We start from the raw sequence: 18,993 nt of genomic DNA, 5'->3' as shown, positions 1-18,993 counted from the left end.
TTTATTGTTCCTGGTGTTGACATGTGAAACAGCACCTCCTCATTTCTTGGCACCCCTGCAAAGGCAGGTTCAGGTGGTTTATATTAAAATAGGAGAACAAGCATGCAAAAAGAACATCAATCGCAAGAAATATATTCGCGTCACGCTTACTTGGTGACTAAGGGAGTGTGATTATGTGTATAAACCTATGTATCATCAGCATACAAGTCAAGGTAGGAAGACATTATATAAATATTAGATAAGATTGACACAAGAATGGGTCCTGGTGGCCTACAAGAGAATCTCTCCTACGTTTCCATTCTATCAGTATGTCATGATCAACTGTGTGAAGCTCAATGTGAGTCTTTGATGTGCAAATGAGTCAGAATAAATTCATTTTCCATTGCTGTACCATAATCTCGCTCCAAAAACAATGTGACGAATCCAGCAGGAGGGAAACCTGTTTAGAATTTTTTTCTGAATTTTCATTTCCAATTATGCCACTTCCATAAACATTTATTTCAAGGCTTTTCACAACATAAATATATTATAAAATAATAAAATGAGCTAAAACTGACGACATGTTTTGGTGCAAATCTATGTCAGCAGCCATGCTCTTCCCCTCCCGAGGCCGAACTGCTGCCTCAGTCAATGTGTTGAGGCAGTCGCATGGCATGTTAGTCACACAACCTGACCCCCTTTACTGTCTCTCTCTGTCTGTCTCTCTCTCTCTTAGTTCATTTAGGATTTAGCAGCTTTTAATCTCTTACAATCTCCAACGTCTCTGTGCATTCAGCTGCACCACAGTGGCTCATCACAGCATATTCTAACAGTGAGGGGTCACGCTGCAATGGCTGACTGCTCAAAAACGGACTCCTCCTGTTGCTGATGACGCCTGAAACTCAGAAGTCTCACAGATTAAAAGCAGCAGATGTTATGAACTGAATTTAAAATATCTATATATTACCTAGATTTAAAGTATTAAATAATATCTGTGTTTTTCGCAATTTATGATAGCAGAGAGAAATAATTTCAAGAGTTTGGACTGCAGCGTAGCAATGTAGCGGTTCAAAACATGAAAACAGAAAAACGGACCTGAACTTGGACATGTTTGAATTGTGCTTGAGCATTGCATGAGGAAGCTATGTCATTTCAGAAGAGGAAAATCCCCAGTCTGAGTATGACGCAGTTCACCTAACAGAGCTTAGCCCTGTGTTTACTGGTGGCCCAGCTGTCCGGCTTGGTTTAGGCCATCTGCACAGACTGACGTGAAATGAAGTCCAATCCCTCAGTTCAGATGTTCAGAAAATTTAAGTATCTTTGAGAGACTGTTGCAAAGTAAATGAAGAAGACTGATAACTATGTTCTAGCTTTTTCTTCTGTGGACTGGGAGTTTTATGAAAAAGAATGTGCTTCCATGCAAATTACATGTGCTTTTTTCTTACACTTATATGTTATGGATCATTAAACGCATTTTAAAATCATATAAATATATCCAAGGTAAATTGAAGATGCAACTTTCAAGTTATAATTTTATTAATTAAGGGAAAATTTTGATCCAAACCAACATGGTTCAATGGAAAAAGGTAACTGTTGGTTAAATCATGAATTGGAGGTTGCTAAAAACACTATCGCAATGTCTGTGGCGTTCCCGCGACTTTTTTTTATTTTTATGAAAGATAATAGACCTTTTTCATGGCAACCGGAAGCTGTATCTGATAGGGCTGTGGCACTTCCTGTTTTGGTGACTGTAATTCAAGTACTCTGAAAATGGCTCTCCTCCTCCGGTCCTTTTCATCGTCCTTACTTAATTTGCCAGCCCTTTCTTTCGCTGATGCGGAGGAAATCGCAGCGGCTAATTCATCCACCAACAAACGTGTGAAAGGATACAAGTTCTTCCACGAAAAATATATCCACCGCTATCAAGGTAAGAAAAGACGTAGCTTAGTGAGCTAACCAGTAGCTACAATATATGAACTACACAAACATCGTAATGAAGCTTAACTCAGTTTGCTAAATTACGTGGAATATTAGAGACAAACATAATTTTAACTTTTCAATTATATTCTGATTAAATTCTTAAATGTATTTGCCAGTTCAGTTTGTGAAAAACAGCATGCTAGGACTTAGTCGTGAGATACTAGATGACGCTTGATGTTTGAACTGCTTTACGCTGCCTGCCTGCAGTGTCCAATATTGTGGAGAGGACAGGTAGTTGTCGAGCTAGATGCTTCACATCCATGAAGAAAAATGAGGAACCTCATAAGCTGCAGGTTTGAAACAGTCAGAAAGCCGGTTGGCTCTTGTCGGTAGTTCGAGTTCCTGATCATATGTGACAGATGAAGAACTTCCACGTACGACTTCTGGACAACTCAGAGCTTTTTCTAACATCTTCCTGTTCAGAGGGGATATTTGTTTTCTGTTTTTGTTGCGGTTGCAACATAGTCTGTGTTTTTTCTGCTGTTGTTGAAGCTTACTTCAAACTAGAGTCTATTGTTTAAAGCTAAACATGCTATATTTATATATGTGTTACTAAAACAGTTGTCTATTTTAGACATCACTGGGTGTTGGAAAAGAAAAAGGCTGAATTACTGGATTATTCCTGTAGCTGTGCAGCTGGTAAAGGTTTTTGCAATCATGTAGTTGCACTTCTTTACCAGACTGCACACTACACCCAACTCCAGCTGCCAACTGTTCCTCCTGCACAAGTGATTTACAAAGATGGCACAGACCAATAACACAGGTAAAAAAAAGAGTGGAACACATTGTCCTATGGGATGTGATATATAAATATACTAGATATGCTAAATTATATACATTGCATATCATACACATATGATCTTAAAATAACAGTACTATAGTTATGTACACAATTTATTCCTCCTTTGATTGTGTCGCACTGCCATTTACGTTCCTTTCCCACTTGTGTTTTATAATCGCCATATAAAATTTGTTGTAATCTCAATATTACTTGTGTCAAATATAATTTCTCTCACAGTTTGTTTGGAATATTTATTTTTTGTAGGTAATGAAAAAAAAACAGGCTCAACTGCTATCAATTAATTTATTTGCAAGTTGGGTAAAAAAAAATAAAAAACTGTGCCAAATCAGTCCCATTATGTCCTAACAAACTGCTCACTCATCTATTTATTTGTTCTTTAGTTTGACATCTTTCTGTGTATTTCTTGTAAGGGGAAACATCCTGAACCTGCCAGCAACATGGTGGTGCAGAAGCCCAAAACTATGGGGAAAAGATATCTGCACTCCACACTTTACAGAGCTTACACAGGTATAACGTTTGGTTTATGTTTTTACACGTATGTTTCCTTTGTCAAAATGTATTATGATTATGTCACTGATGTTTGTAGGACAACTCCAGATCCCGACATTCTGGCATCAGGAGAAAAACTACACAGCTGAGTCCCAACCACTTATTGCTCTTGTCCTAGACGGTCTTTCACATTTGGAGCTGGTTCCATCTAAATTTGGGCCTGTGCCACCGGGCTCACAATGTCTCATCAGTGCCCACCTGAAAAGTCCTCTGGTAGCATCATTCTGCACCACATGGCTCCAGACTTCCCTTCTCTTCCTCTGATGCTGCATAGTCTTCCAAATATGTGCTTTGTGCCCACACTTGGTCAACTTCTGCATCTTCATTCTCTGCAAGTGTCACTGGAAATGTCTTATGAAATAGAAGCCAGAACAAGAGAGCAGTCCAGATGTCCCTGCATGGGTACATCTTCGACAACCAAGACTTACTGCTAGCCGTTTGCGTGATGCTTGCAGAGGAAGTGCAGAGGAGGAGTCTGCTGCCACAGCACTGGCATCTCGGATGATTAGGGGCTCCACTAAACAAACTGCCGCCATGAAGCGTGGTCTGCAGGTGGAGTCTGAGGTTCTGGCAAACTATGCTGAGATGTTGAGGGTCAACGTGCTTCCTGTGGGATTCATTGTTTGCCCTGACGCATCATATCTTGGTGCAACTCCAGATGGTAAGGTGTACAACCCGTCAGAATCACCCCCGTTTGGACTGGTTGAGGTAAAAGGCAGCATGAAGAATGATGCATCTCAGGTTGCTCACCTCAAGGTCCAGGATGACCACTTAGTTTTGAGGCGTTCACACCCCTACTCCTGGCAGGTACAGGGTCAGCTGGCAATCAGCAGATTGGAATGGTGCGACTTTGTTACAGACACGCTAACAACAATAATGACTGTGCGGGTGTGGCGTGATGAGGCTTTCATGATCAAATGAAATCTAAACTGGACTTATTTTACTTCAACACCTTCATTGATGTGTTCATGTCAATGCAGTAAGAATTATAAAATGTGTAACTAACCCTTTTGTTCCTTTGCATTTCAAATATCCAATCTCAAGCTGTGTGAATCACTGAAAATAATTGTTACTCATGAAACATACAGAGATGTGCAAATGTCTTTAAAAGGCAGTTGAATAATTTACAAAAATTTGTTTTTCTTAACTGCAGTTGACTTGAAACTGTTTTTAAATTTTTCTCCTTCAGGTTGTCTTAAGTATTTTTTTTTAAATCAATGTATGGTGTACAATAATAAAATATGAAATAGTTATGGATATTTTTTTGTTTTTACTAGATATTGTAAATTGTACTTGATTTGTTTTCCTTGCAATTCAACTTAATACAAAAGAAAGTCAAGTGTGCTGCCAAAGTGTTTTAATTGAATTTTTTGCAAAAGTTTAAACATTTAACTTTTTACATAGCATTACAACAATTAACATACAGAAATAATTAGTCTGCAACACAAAATGGGCCTTGATAATTTACCAAAACACAACAGTGTGCCAGATTTGATTGACAGTTCCTATTAAAGTGACAGGCACCGGGGAATCCCAGATGTGGCAGCACTTTACTCTAGCGATTGCTCGCTCTACAATGATCTGCAGCCGAGCGATGGTCTGGTCTCCTCTGTCTCTTCCTTGCTGAACTGACCAGGATGCCTAAATGGTGGAATGATGAGTTTGGCTCCAACTTCATGAAGGAGGTCTTGAATGAGGAAGCCTTTATGTGCCATGACTTCATCTCCCAGCTCAAACAGAGGAAAGATTCCACTGACCTTCGTTATTTCTTTGTCGGAGAAAACCAGAAAATAAAATAGCAAGACATACGGTTAGCAATAAGTTTTAATTATATATTTGAAACATTACTTCTGTGAAGATCAATACATGTTGTGATTCGGAGCATGTATGTATACAGCCATTGACTTGATCTCTCCACAAAATACATAACCACATAATTTCATTATTATGTGATCATAATAATAATATAGCAATAGTTATATTTTACTGAAATTCTCTTACATGGAAAATATATACAATATACTATCTTTTACCTGCGGGTGGATGTGTCGTGTAGTCATGGTCCGCAGTAGCATCTTCAGCCTGGCTAGCTTTCTGTGAGGACAAACTGCCGTTTCTTCGCCCTCTCGAAAGCAGACTCTCTCATTGCCGGTGCAGTGAAGTTATTCCAGGCAAACAGGGAAGGAATAGCTCCACTTTTAAGGCGGCTGGTGGTGGATCCGCTAACAAAATCCTCCGGTGTGAAGTGGCGGCTGCATACGAAAGTGCTCCCCGTCTTTATGCAAAAGTCCGGACCTTCATCTCTTCGGATCGCCTGGATCCACTTACTCCGTTGGTCCGGGTCTGTCGGGAACGCATGATATGATAGATAAGGCTGTTTTCTTGCCCCACATGAACAACCAGGGACTGAACAAAAGCAACTGCGCCAAGACTGAGCCATTTTTCTAGCCTTTTAATGCTAACGCTATAGCCACTGGAAGTTGTCCAACTCCACATCCGCTTTATAAAACACATGCGCACAACTGCCCGGGCGACGCGCATGCGCACAACCCCCCGGCCGCCGCGCATGCGCACAATTGCCCGGCCGCCGCGCATGCGCACAACCGCACTTGTCCCGCGCATGCGCACAACCATCTGAACCCCGCGCATGCGCACTTTCGCCCTTGCCCCGCGCATGCGCACCACCGTCTGAACCCCGCGCATGCGCACCACCGCCCGGACTTCGCGCATGCGCACAACCGCCCGAATCCCGCGCATGCGCACAACCGCCCGGACTTCGCGCATGCGCACAACCGCCCGAACCCGCGCATGCGCACAACCGCCCCGGCCCCCTGCGGGTGGATGTGTCGTGTAGTCATGGTCTGCAGTAGCATCTTCAGCCTGACTAGTTTCTAAGAGAGGACAAACTGCCGTTTCTTAGCCCTCTCGAAAGCAGACTCTCTCATTGCCGGTGCAGTGAAGTTATTCCAGGCAAACAGGGAAGGAACAGCTCCACTTTTAAGGCGGCTGGTGGTGGATCCGTTAACAAAATCCTCCGGTGTGAAGTGGCGGCTGCATACGAAAGTGCTCCCCGTCTTTATGCAAAAATCCGGACCTTCATCTCTTCGGATCGCCTGGATCCACTTACTCCGTTGGTCGGGTCTGTCGGGAACGCATGATATGATAGATAAGGCTGTTTTCTTGCCCCACATGAACAACCAGGGACTGAACAAAAACCACTGCGCCGAGACTGAGCCATTTTCCTAGCCTTTTAATGCTAACGCTATAGCCACTGGAAGTTGTCCAACCCAACATCCGATTTCAAACCCGGAAGCGTGAAAAAGGTCTATTTTGACCCTTAAAAAAAATCTTTCCTGGTCACGTGACGGAAGGATAAACCAGATTAAGGGTTCTCTCTGTCTCTCTCTCTCTCTCTTCCTATCGCTCTCTGCCTCTCTCTCTCTCTCTGTCTCCGCTCTCACGACTCCACACTCTGTGACAAAAAAAAACAGTTCAAACGTCCACTGGATGCTGTGCCAGCCGCTTCACCTGTTTCTGACGCCGTAAGCCTAGAGTGTCTTTAATATTTTTCTCGGGGAGCAGCATTCATGAATTAACCGCTAAAAAAATAAAACTAAAACTAAAATAAAAACCCACAGCGTTAGTGAAAGATGATTTCGCCGTGGGACCGGTGGTACTCGACGAGCTGCTGCCTCTGCTGCCATGTACGGACGGGCACCATTATTCTGGGAATATGGTACATGGTAAGGTCCAGTCTTTTCCCTACGAATGTGTAGCAGGGCGGCTCGGTGAAATGTTGTCCAAGTTGGGCAGTAGGTACTAACTAAGCGAACTTGCCGGTGAGTTGTTTTTGTTGTTGTTTTTTTCGTCTACTTTGAAATTTTTCGGATCCCCTCGGTTTAATGAGCTGAAGTGACCGTTAGACGAAGTTAGCATGCGCCTGGCAGGTGTTTCCCTGCACGAGATCGAAATCTGAAATCATACTTTACTGTAATGTTATACACTCATTACAGGTTCTATATATATATATATATATATATATATATATATATATATATATATATATATATATATATATATATATATATATATATATATATATATATATATTTAGTAATTGCAACATTCGCTAGTGTATTTTGTATACAGTCACAAATCTTAGTTTTAAAAATTCTAATATTTACACATTCAAAGAGCCTCAGTGAAAACGTGTTGGTTGTTTACTCTTTGCTCCAAAAAAAGAACTGATTAAAAATCGATTTATTCACTGCATGTTTATGTCTGTATGTGTAAGGTTGTGAAAACAGCCCTTTATACCCTTCAGATTGTCAACACACACAAAAAAAGACACAATTAAAACTGTCAGATGACTCAGAAATAGTCCAGATAGTTTGGGTGTATCTTTTTTATCATTATTATTTATTTCCTTCTTATGGAAAGTTTCCATTTATATCATAGGTCTGTGGTGCATTTCTATCCTAAAGAAAAATATATAACACTTAAGATACTTAACAGCGAGATATTAATATACATGGAACAACCTTACAAAAATTTAATACAGTGTTCAATTATGTTGTATGAACTGATCAGTACATTATTGCAAGGTAACGCAAAAGAAAAATATATCAATGTCCCAGGGTTCTGTAAGTTTATGATAACTTAAAATAGGTACTCCCAAATATTTTTAAAGCTTCTAAACCAAATTAAAAGGGCTCCATCTTGAAAACTATAATACATAGACAGGGGTGGATATAGAAGGATGTGGGTCCCTGGGCTGGAGCCACTTTTGGTGCCCTATTTATTAGAGAAATTATTTGACTAGGATGTAATATGTCTCTTCGCCAGTACCTTCATGTTGTTTAAAAAATGTATTGTACATTTCAAATACTACTATTATTTATATTCAAAACATTCCTATATATAGATAAATAACTTACCTGATTTGGGCCTATGAGTTTTATGTATAATAAGTACAATGCTTGCAAAACATGAATTTCTTTAAGAAAAGTAATGAAAAATTTTTGCCCCCCCCCCAAAAAAAAAAAAAGAATTGTGCCTCTGTACACCCTTTCCAAAGTCAGGCAGTCGAGAAAGTTCACACCTGTACAAAATTAAACTATTCCAGTAATAGATTCTATAAAATACGGGTTGTGTAAACTTCATTGGGTTCATGAAAAATAAAAAAGCATGATTCAAATACCTTTTTTGTGTTCCTTCACCATATTGGATAAAGTCCAACTCCTAAACTATAACACTTAGACAGGTCAAACCTGGATTCTGCACTGATGACAAATTCTGTAAAATACAGATTGTGGTTTGTTAAACCTTTATTCTATTTCTGAAAATTGGCTTTTTGTGAAAAAGGCTTTTTTTTCTTTCCTCTTCAAGACCTTTGGGTTTCAGTGTGAAAACTAGCAAGGTACAAGACAAAATAAGCTCATAAAACTAAACCTTCCCAGGACAATTTCTTGGTATTTTAGGTAACTGGTTAGTTTTCTCAGAAAGCTTCACCTGGTTTGGTTCTTTTTATGAATTACATAACCAGTCTTTAATTTGTCCTATGTTTGTAACAGGTTAAAAATAGCTAGTTGCCTTTGTTTTTACTCATAAGTTAACCTGAAGTTTTAAATATAGTTCAGTAAGCTTTGCAAATCCTTGACCTTGTTCTTTTATTTAGTTTGACCCACTTCTATTAGCAATACTTTAAAATAGAGCCACGGGGTTAGAGATAAGGAATTACATTCTAAGAGTGATTTTTAAAGTACATGAGTTTATTTAGAAGTTTATTAGTGGCCACTGTTGCATCATACTGCACAATACAGTTTAGATAAATAAATGCAGTTACTATGTTCTTCCCATGGTTTCTCTCTGGGTAGCTCACCTGATTCTCATACTGATAAAAACGCATGTAAAGTTATTTTCCACTTTGAAGGTATGAGCATGTCCATGCTTGGTTGTTTGTGTGCGATGTTTTTTTGGACCAACTGCAGACGACCAATTCGTGACAGCTCAATTCTACACTAATCCAAACGGGATGAAAATAGATACGGTTTACTTTTTCAGTAAACCGTACCGTAAAAGAAAGGAATGACATTTAAAAAATAAAACCTAAGATCTGGACTCAATAAAAACAACTAAGGATCACCAAAAATGAAATCTGAAACTAGAATTAGCTTTTATACATCACCTTCCATCATTTTTGGCACCACTGCAATAAGTGTGTTAAGCATGTGTTTACTGTACCAGGTGCTGCCTGAAAACTCACCCGTCGTTTACCATTGTTATTTTTTTTTCTTTCCTCTCTCAGATAATCAACGCGGTGGTCCTACTCATCTTGTTGTCAGCTCTCTATGACCCAGTTCAGTACCGCTATCACCTTACCAGCTCAGAGTTGGGAACCGACATCGATGTCATGGACGATGCAAGTCAGTGCCACGACTTTGTTTTGTGTTTGAGTTGAGCGGTAGTCTGTGATTAGGAGATATTTGCTTTGTGTGTTAATATGGTTCATATGGAAGCCCAGATCGTGTTCTGAAGTTGTTTGTCGTTGTTTTTTTTTTTTTGACTCAAAAGTGGACATGGATGGATCTGCGTTCTTATGTGTCTAGCTGTTCTGCCCAACTGGCAGATTTCCTTTTACACAGTGCTGCCCTCAGCACAGATAAAGCTGTGTTAGCTGTGCAGCATAGAGAACAAATCAGAGTGCATGATGTGTATTTTCAGTTCTCCCCCTGCAGCGAATGTCATCATCACAGTCGCCTCTGGAAGACTTCAGACACTGGCCCGCGCAGCTGATTAAAAATGACTGCTCTAATTCTCAGATTAAAACGGCCATCTTGATTAACTCCCATCCCAACACGTTTGCTCTGCAATGGGCAAAGACCGAGAGACAATGGGATTGTGTGGACAAAAGCGTCTGGCGTCTTATTTTGTTTGTTTTCTTTCACCATATTTCGCCATTTTTACTGATCATACACATAGAAAAGTTTGTCAGACAAAATCTGGGAATTGTTGGTATGTTGTTAATCAGCAGCAAATAAACGCATAACAAGAACAATCAATCCCCTGATAATGATGAACTTATGTTTGCAAAACCCCATTATTCCACTTTGACCAATAAGAGCTGCATGTTTGTATTTTATTATATGACTCAGTACAGTTATTGTGGAATAATCCAGGTTGTAGTCTGTGCTAATGGTATTCCCACTGTGTCTAATTTGACAAAAAAATCGTTGTGTAATATATTTAAACATAAGGCTTATCTTGGATGGTCAAAGAGCCTGAACAGATTGATATACAGTATGAGAAAATTAATGAGTGTCTTCTGTTTAACACCTATGTTATAAACAGACATAAAAACAGCATTTCAGATATTTTTTTTTTCTAGGTTTCCTGTTTTGATTGGTCATTAATTCTTTACTATTTGTTTTTCATAAAAGAGGAGACTTCACTCTGCCTGCGATATATGTAACTGAGTTTTATTAATATAAATAAAGAAAATGGTATAAGAGTTGACATTTTGAACTTGCTTTAATGCATAATCAGCAAATGTCGTTGACAGCTTTCATAAAATTTTAAACAATACATTTTTGAGGAAGGAATAATGTCTCAATGATGCACAAACTCATTAAATTTAGCTAAGAGTTTCCATTCGGCTGATCACTGATCAGGACCAATCAAACAAAAAGTCATCTGATTTCTGTCACCATGCAATTTCTTGTTTCATCTCTGGTGCATAAGTTTATGAAAGTTTGCTATTAGATTAAATCTTTTGCTTATTTTGAATGTTTTTAATTAAAAAAAAAGTCCTAACCATTTAAAAGCAATAGCCGTTTTTAGTATCATACATCAAACTATACTAATAGATGTTTCTTAAACAACAAAACTGGTCTTTTGTGTTGCAGAATGAATTATCTATATAGTGTTAATTACACAAGTTATTTAAGCCATCCTCGGAGAACTATAAGAAAAACAAGCATCATTTATTGCACCCATCAGTAGAAATTGTGCTGATCACCAACATGCAACATCTTGAGTGACAGTCTTTAAGAAGGCATAAATTTATTATTTTTCATCTGTAAACTGTTCTTCTAATGCTATTTTGTCTTTTGTTTTTCACTTTTATTCCCTGCAGATATTTGCATTGCAACTGCAATATCCCTTCTCATGATTCTTATATGTGGCATGGCGACATATGGTGCTTACAAGGTAGGACACGCAACGCCAGTGTGAACCAGACCCCAATCTGGATTTACAGAATATGAGTTTCTCTATTTAATCCTAATCTCTCCCTCGTAGCAACACGCTGCTTGGATCATTCCATTCTTCTGCTACCAGATCTTCGACTTTGCCCTCAACACACTGGTGGCCATTAGTGTGGTGGTTTATCCCAACACGGTGCAGGACTACCTTCAACAGCTGGTGAGCAGCAGCTCAGTAAACCTTAAGCATCCACTCTAGAGGTTCTTATGTTCTGTTTTAAACTGCAGTCAGTCAGGAGTTTATGTAACGGTGGAATCATTTAGTGAAATTAAGACGTAAAATTAAATATTAGCCATGCAGATTAAGTGATCATTGTGACCTCTGTGATTTAAAGATGCCTTTTTTTGTTGTTCTTGATTTCTTTTTCTTCCTCTGTGCGTCTTGTCCAGCCGGGGACATTCCCTTACAAGGAGGACATCATGTCCACAAACAATATGTGCCTAGTCTTTGCAGTCCTGCTCTTCATTGGCTGCATCCTTTCCTTCAAGGTAGGTGCTCCTCGAAACTAAAACGTCTAAAAATATCAGTGAACAAACCGAAGGCCAGGGAACATAGCTGACAGCTCAGGAATAAATTCTGGAGTTTTGCTCCCACTTCACGATTCTGCATTACTCTGTGTTGGTCTATCGCATAAACAATAAAAAATTTAAGCTTGTCGTTGTAATGGGAACAAATCTGAAGAGCATGGATCCTTTTGGAAAAGCCCCGCTGTCAGAGAGCAGAGGGTCATGGACGTCAGGAATCCAACTCTTGCCAAACCGATTCTCCATTCATGCACGGATGACTCTTCAGGCGCAGCTACACTCCGAGGCTCTTGGACGTGATGGGGCATAAAGTTGCAGTCATCTGTACAATCAAATCAAGTTGTTTCTCCTCTAAGCCGAGATTAGAACTGTTGTCGGCAGATATCCGAAGCCAGAGCCGGGGTTTTATGACAGGAAGCAGCCACTGGAAAACAGCCCGCAGTCAAAACAGTTAGAAATGTCGTGCCTTTGACAGTGAACTTGGTTCAGCTTATGGACTCCATGCTGAAAAATGATGCGCTCATGACATTGGCCACCGCATACAAGGACATCATAATTACTGCCAGTCTTTGTACAGCGCATTGAGACCCGCAGAAAACACCAGATGCTAACACTCAAGGTCTCCTTAGTGAGCACCTGCTGACGTTCCTCCTCAAGCCAGCATCCTTCACTTGACTGCACTTGGCAGAGTTGACACCAGCAGATGGGGAAAAGGAAGAGCTGGACAAAAGAAGATGAAAGAAAAGGCAATTTAGGAAAGAGGACGATTGAAATGTCTTGAGTGACTGGGTTGAAAAGGAGATGCAGAAACGTGAAAAAAAGAGCTTTTCGGAGTGATTTTTATGAGATACAATAAGAAATGCATCATACTCAAACCGCAGGAAAGAAAATGTACATTTGTATTCCGTATACAGTTGATTAAAGAATAAAATCGTGGACAGCAGAGCAATGCAAGGAATAATAATGAGCTGACGAGCGAGGCCACGTTTCAAACTTGAGCAAATTGATGCTGACTGCTTGAGTTGACCTTACACAGAGAAGGAGGTCGGCTCAGCAGATGGCAAAGCGATTGGCTTGCACTCTGCTTGGCTTCCTGGTTGATTGCTCCCAGTGCTGGCAGGGGCACCGACTCAGCAGGCTAATAACACAGGCACACAATGAATCTGCTCTTCTTCTGCCAAGTCAGAGACCTCCCTTTCATTCAGGTATAGCCTCAGTGAAGCAAGACGTGCCTGTCAAGTTGCTAATAGTAGCGTGGCTAAGGCTCAGTAAGGACGAGGAAACGATCCAGAGTGTTGTAATAACACTGTTACGTGCCTCTACCTAACTCTCCTTCATGAATAAATCACAACAAAACATCGCCAGCATAACCGAAGGCTCTTTGTGTGTTAATACTTTTATTTGGTTTGTCGTTTTACCTTCTGTGTACAGGCCTACCTGATTGGCTGTGTGTGGAACTGCTACAGATACGTGAGCGGCAGAGGCACCACAGAAGTCTTGGTTTATGTCACAACAAACGACACGACGGTGAGTCGCCATTTCCCCTCTCCTTTCTCAAACTTATTGAGGTTTTATTTACAGAGAGGTCATGCTTCTACCTGAACGGCTCTTTGTAAGCCGCCATCTCTTAAGCTGCGATTCACAAAATTCCCATGCAGTTATTGCAGTTATGATGAAAGTCCACATGTAGACTGAATTTAGTTTTAGAATTTAAACATGAATACCTGCCCTGGTAAAGATGTGGAAAGAGTTCAGAAATAATTTGCCGTGGCATAAGTCTCAACAAAAGTTTTTTTTTTTAAATATATTTAATTTGATTTGATTTATTCAATTATAAACTAACTGACTCAGACTAGACACAAATGCTACGTGACAATCCAATTATAATCCTAAAATTTCTATTAAAAGAAGGTAAATTTGTTCTTGTTTTTGTTGCAAAATCAGCTCAGAAATATTAAGTAGTGGAGTATGAATCGAAATTAGTTTGTTTTAATTCTGGAATTTAAAACTAAAACTAATTTATACTAAGGCTGGAATTTATAATGAAGATCTAGTGGTGAAAAAGGTGAAAGCTTGAAATATTTTCTTCCTTTTATCTTTGTTACTTAAACAACTTTTACCTGTTGAGTTACAGTTTTCTGGGAAGCCGGCAGCAGCTTCCTTTGGGTCTGAGTCTTTGTTTCCTCCATCTGTTTGACGGGAACTTAAATTGGAGATTTGTTAAAACATCTTGTGTTGAGTAATTATGTACAAATAATTGTTGTTAAGCTGCTGCCCCCGCAACCCGACCCCGGATAATCAGCAGACGATGGATGGATAATTGTTGTAAATAGAAGTGCAGCTGTGTAGACTATGGCCTGATTCTGGCCTGATTCAGTGTTGAGTTGTTGTTCGGTTGGACTCAGCGATCTGATGGGTTTCTGCTGGCTTCTCTCAGGTGTTCCTGTTCAGGCAGCCCGTCCCGTTTCTCCCCCTCAGCATTAACGCCGTTTGTTTCTAAGAGGCTTTAGCACGGTCATGGTTTCCATGTGTCTGTCGTGTGTATAATCCTCCATCCTGATAGATAAGACATTAATCTGCCTCACACCCCCCGGTCGACTCCATGCGCAGCACTTTATCCGTCTGTCACTTTGTCCTTGTGCTCCAGTGGCCACGCTTCTTGCTGATGATGCTTTTCCTCTTAAACACATGACTCCGTTTGCAGCTGCTCATCCAGCAGGCTCTGATGTCACACTGTGCATCGTACGGGCCTTCGGCAAACATTAGACATGTTCCAGTTGCTGTCTTCACTCCTAGATCGTGAAAGGACAAGACGCTTTGATTGTAGTTTGGAGCTTCTAAACTGCTTTTGCTCGGAGAGACTTCCACATGCAGACAAAATAGTTTAGACGTAAATGGAAATACACAAAACACAAGCAAATAAGGAAAACGTCTCACGAAGCCACACATGCAAATTGTCACAGTCAGTAGTGAAGATAACAACAGAGTTACCTAGGACACAATAAAACTAATGGACTCAATACAGACCAGTTGTTATTTTGAAGCTATATCTTCTCTGTAATTATTATTACACAGGATCAAACTTTAGTAAACAAAAATAAGTGTTAGGAATGATATCACCATTCAGAAACTGCGTGATTATATATTTTTTTCTGAATTTCATTTGATTTATGTTGACTGATTCCAGCTGAGGCTACAAACTCTAATAGTTTTTAACATACTGGTGATGCTTTCCTACTTTGCCTGTAATTTGTATTTTGTAAAGGCATTTTTTTTTTTGCACATGAAGGCATACAATTTTAAATGTATTTATTTAAAGAGAAAAAAAGAAAACTAAATGCCATTAGTGAATTAAAAGTGTAATCAAAGTTTTGCAGTAACCAGGCCAGATGAAGGCCGCAGCATCTGCTGCTTGCATTTTAATCACAGGAGTATGAAAGAGCAGTTTGTTCCTGAATGCAGCAGAGATCTGTGTAAGGTTGAACCAATTTTAGATTGGACTAAAAAGACATTCAAACATGCTTTTATGTCTGCATTAACTCTGCCCACTGATATATAAAGCACTCTGGGTTTTTACCAATGAAAAACCAAGAGTGTTCAAATAGCTTTTTTACAGCCTTCGGACCTTAAGCACCCAGCTGCTTCCCCCTCTCTGTTGTGCTTTTCTATAAATGCCATTAAAATGCACCAGGGTCACCCGCCTCCCTCTGTTCCTCCTCTTACCCCTCCTCTTTCCACATATCTCTTTCTGCGCTCCCTTCTTCTGGAAGCGTTACATAACTGTCTGCTTGTCTGCTTCATTTCAAATCGTAGCTGTGATGAGTTCTCAGGGCCTCTCCGGCTGTTTCTCCCAGCGTCCTCTTGCTCGCTGAATTAGCGGCAGTGCTGGGTTTATAACGTCGTTCATAGAGAAAGACCTCTAACAGAGAGCAGCTCACAGGCCGGCCTGTGTGTGACGCTTCCTTAGAGTTGGTTCTGTGTATAAAAAGACCAGAAACTTTCATTTATCACTTACTTCCTTGTCTCGTTCGCTCCTTACTTTCCTTTTGGTATTTTCTCTCTGTTTTTTTCTCCAAGTTTTGTTATTTTATTATTTAGAAAGAAATCTGCCTTTTTTAAATTTTATTTTCTAGGTTAACGTTTTATTTGACATATCAGAATCTTCTTAAAATTGAAAGTGTAGGCCCAAAACAATGATCTCCTAATAAAACTCATTGTTGTCTATTTAATAATTTTTTTTAAATTTCTATTTAGTAGTGAATAGAACCACACACATCCAGCAACTTTGGCTGCAGCACTTCATTCAGTTTGGCTAAAAACAACAATATGTTTTGAAGAAAGATTTGATTCTTCTGAGGATAGATTTTCTTTTTAAATTCTAGATTAGGTAACTAGAAAACAATCACCTCAAATCGTCTGTGAAATCACAATCTGCATCTCATGCGTATGAGTTCCTGTGAAGACGAACTTGCCAAAATGTAAGACCAGATATCTTTAAAGATAAAGTTCCAGCTCATAGAGATGGATTTAACATCTAATCCAAGAAAAGAGTTAATTTTTCACTTTCACTGAACCTCTAGCTAGATTAAAAACGAGAGTTTCTATGAAATTCTGAGTCACTGAGCTTCAGGTCTTTGTCCCAACGCAGGTCCTGCTGCCGCCGTACGAGGAAGCAGTGACCATCCCGCCGAAGGACCCCCCTCCTCAGTACATGGAGGCATGAGAGACGACCTTGCTGCTGAATTAGACACCCAAACAAACACCTTCCACATCTACTTCTCAACAGTAGGATCCCAACTCAGGCTGCAGTAACAAGTCAAGGCCATGTTTTTCCCTAGACGCTAGTTTCAGCCTGGATTCCTCTCAAGTTTAGATTAGATGAAACTGACCTTGACGTAACTTTGCTACTTCCTCCACCCCCAGTTTGTTGTGACACATCGTCTCCTCCAAGGACAGTGTGACCGTTCCCACCAGCGCCCCCTGCAGGCAGCTGCTCTTCCCTGGAGGCATCTGAACTCTTGGCACTGCCAGAACGCTCTGACCCAACTTTATTTAAACTCCCCCAAACCCTTCCCCCCTTTTTTTTGTTTGTTTCTTCTCCCGCTTAAATTAAAAGCTGCACCCGTAGGCCACCAACTGTTAAGCCCCGATACTGTGAATCAAACCCTGGTGTCTTTGAATAGAGACTTATTACGTGACAATGGATGAGAGACAAAGAAGCGTGTGAAAGAAAAACAATAAATGTTATCAGTAAAATAGCACTTTTAAAACAAAAACAAAAAACAAAACAAGTAGTTTGCAAATTTTCTTCAATGAATGTAATGTCAGGGTATTTTTGTATGACTTTTTCTATTACGGTGAAAACCGACGGGGGGAAACATGAGAAGTGTCGTCTGTTCTAACTGAAATATTAACTTGTGTCACTCATCCTGTGGGAAGGTATGCAGAGAAAAAAAACAACACCTGGACCGAAAAAAAAAAAAAAACATGTCTTCTATGTGTTTACCCATCAGCTACCAGTGGAACCCTCATCCAAGCCACTGGTTTCTGTCCCAGTATTCCAGTTTGCCTTCCTGTCTTTTCCTTGATCTAACATGGCGTAAGAGCTGTTTACAGTACGACTCCTTGCAGATCCACAACTGAACAGGGAGCAAGACGGGAACTAAAGTGAGCGCATGAGGTCAAACGTTGACTGTGCAGTTATAACGTGACCTTTAGCTAACGTGGCTTAGCCGGACTGAGGGTGTGTTCCCGCAAAGACCGCATGACTTGCTGCTGCAACTCGCATCCTTGTATTTGTTTTCGTGCTGCACATGTTATGTAATTAACCCCCTCAGTGATTTTCTGCTGCACATTCTGTGAAACCATACAGAATGTTGGCGTCGGCTCAGGAGCAGCGGATGAAGATGAAACTGTGGCGACAGACAATTAGGAGGCAGAATGGAGATGTGCAGTAAATAATCAAGTATTTTTGTCCCAGTCATATTTATAAGTGCATCTCAGTAAGTTAGAATATGGTCAAAAAGTTTATTTTTGTAATTCGATAAAAAAAATATATATATATATGCATATATATATATTTTTTTTTTTTATTAAAGTGTAGGGTTTTTTGTTATGACACACAGTCATGGAGAAGCCTGACATTTTGTCAAGGTCAGTGCTAAAGAACTGGTTCGTTCACATAGTGATTATTCAAACATTTTAACAGAAAGTTTAGTGGAAGAAAAAAAAACACATCTTTAAGGAAAGTCACATTGAAATGTTGGGGGATGACAATGAATTAAAGTCCTTATTTTATCTTATAAAATATATATTTTTTTAAATTTTGGAGGTTCATTAGTTATAACCCAATCATTAAAATGATCAGAAATAAACATTCAAAATCATCCAGAAGTTTGACTCTGAATCAAATTCCTGCGTTAACTTTTCGGCGATATTCTGATGCGGCGACATGCACCTGAATCACACAGGCTGTTCAGCCTCATTCTGCTCCATTTCATACTTGAATCCTGGTCTTATTAATCTCCTCCTGCCATCTTTAATCATATTTCTAATCTTCCCCTCTGCTAATCCTGCAGCACTCAGACTGTAAATGCACTTTAAAGTCATCTTCAGCCCGCTGGAAACTGATGTTTGTGTTTTTGGCTCATCCTTACCTGACTGTGCTGATGTGATCCGGTTTTCCAAACTGTACCAGCTGATGGTCAGACGTGTCATGAATCTGTGCTTGCGTCGTGTGAAAGCAGCAGAACCGGCAAACGTTCAAATGTATGTGAACCACTTTGTTTCAGAGGCTGATGGATGGATGAATTCATCCTGTCAGGACTTCTGTCTCCCCTTTTGTTGGATCTGCATGAGCTCATGTTTTCAATTATAAACAATAAAACTCTAAATCAA

At 39.9% G+C, this 18,993-nt stretch overlaps 1 protein-coding gene across 1 annotated transcript; it reads left to right on the top strand.

The window, feature by feature from the left end:
* Positions 1-6,522: 6,522 nt before the first annotated feature.
* On the top strand, positions 6,523-18,993 carry laptm4b (lysosomal protein transmembrane 4 beta). Its single transcript, XM_055054041.1, has 8 exons — positions 6,523-6,852; positions 6,949-7,053; positions 9,618-9,735; positions 11,445-11,518; positions 11,609-11,731; positions 11,962-12,060; positions 13,528-13,623; positions 16,745-18,993. Exons 2-8 carry the CDS (start codon positions 6,961-6,963, stop codon positions 16,817-16,819), a joined length of 678 nt encoding a protein of 225 aa, XP_054910016.1. The 5' UTR covers positions 6,523-6,852; positions 6,949-6,960; the 3' UTR covers positions 16,820-18,993.

Source organism: Poeciliopsis prolifica, unplaced genomic scaffold, assembly GCF_027474105.1.
Source record: "Poeciliopsis prolifica strain line A6 unplaced genomic scaffold, Auburn_PproV2 SCAFFOLD038, whole genome shotgun sequence".
In the NCBI taxonomy this organism is placed as follows: domain Eukaryota; kingdom Metazoa; phylum Chordata; class Actinopteri; order Cyprinodontiformes; family Poeciliidae; genus Poeciliopsis; species Poeciliopsis prolifica.
This window is presented reverse-complemented; position numbering and strand designations above follow the sequence as displayed.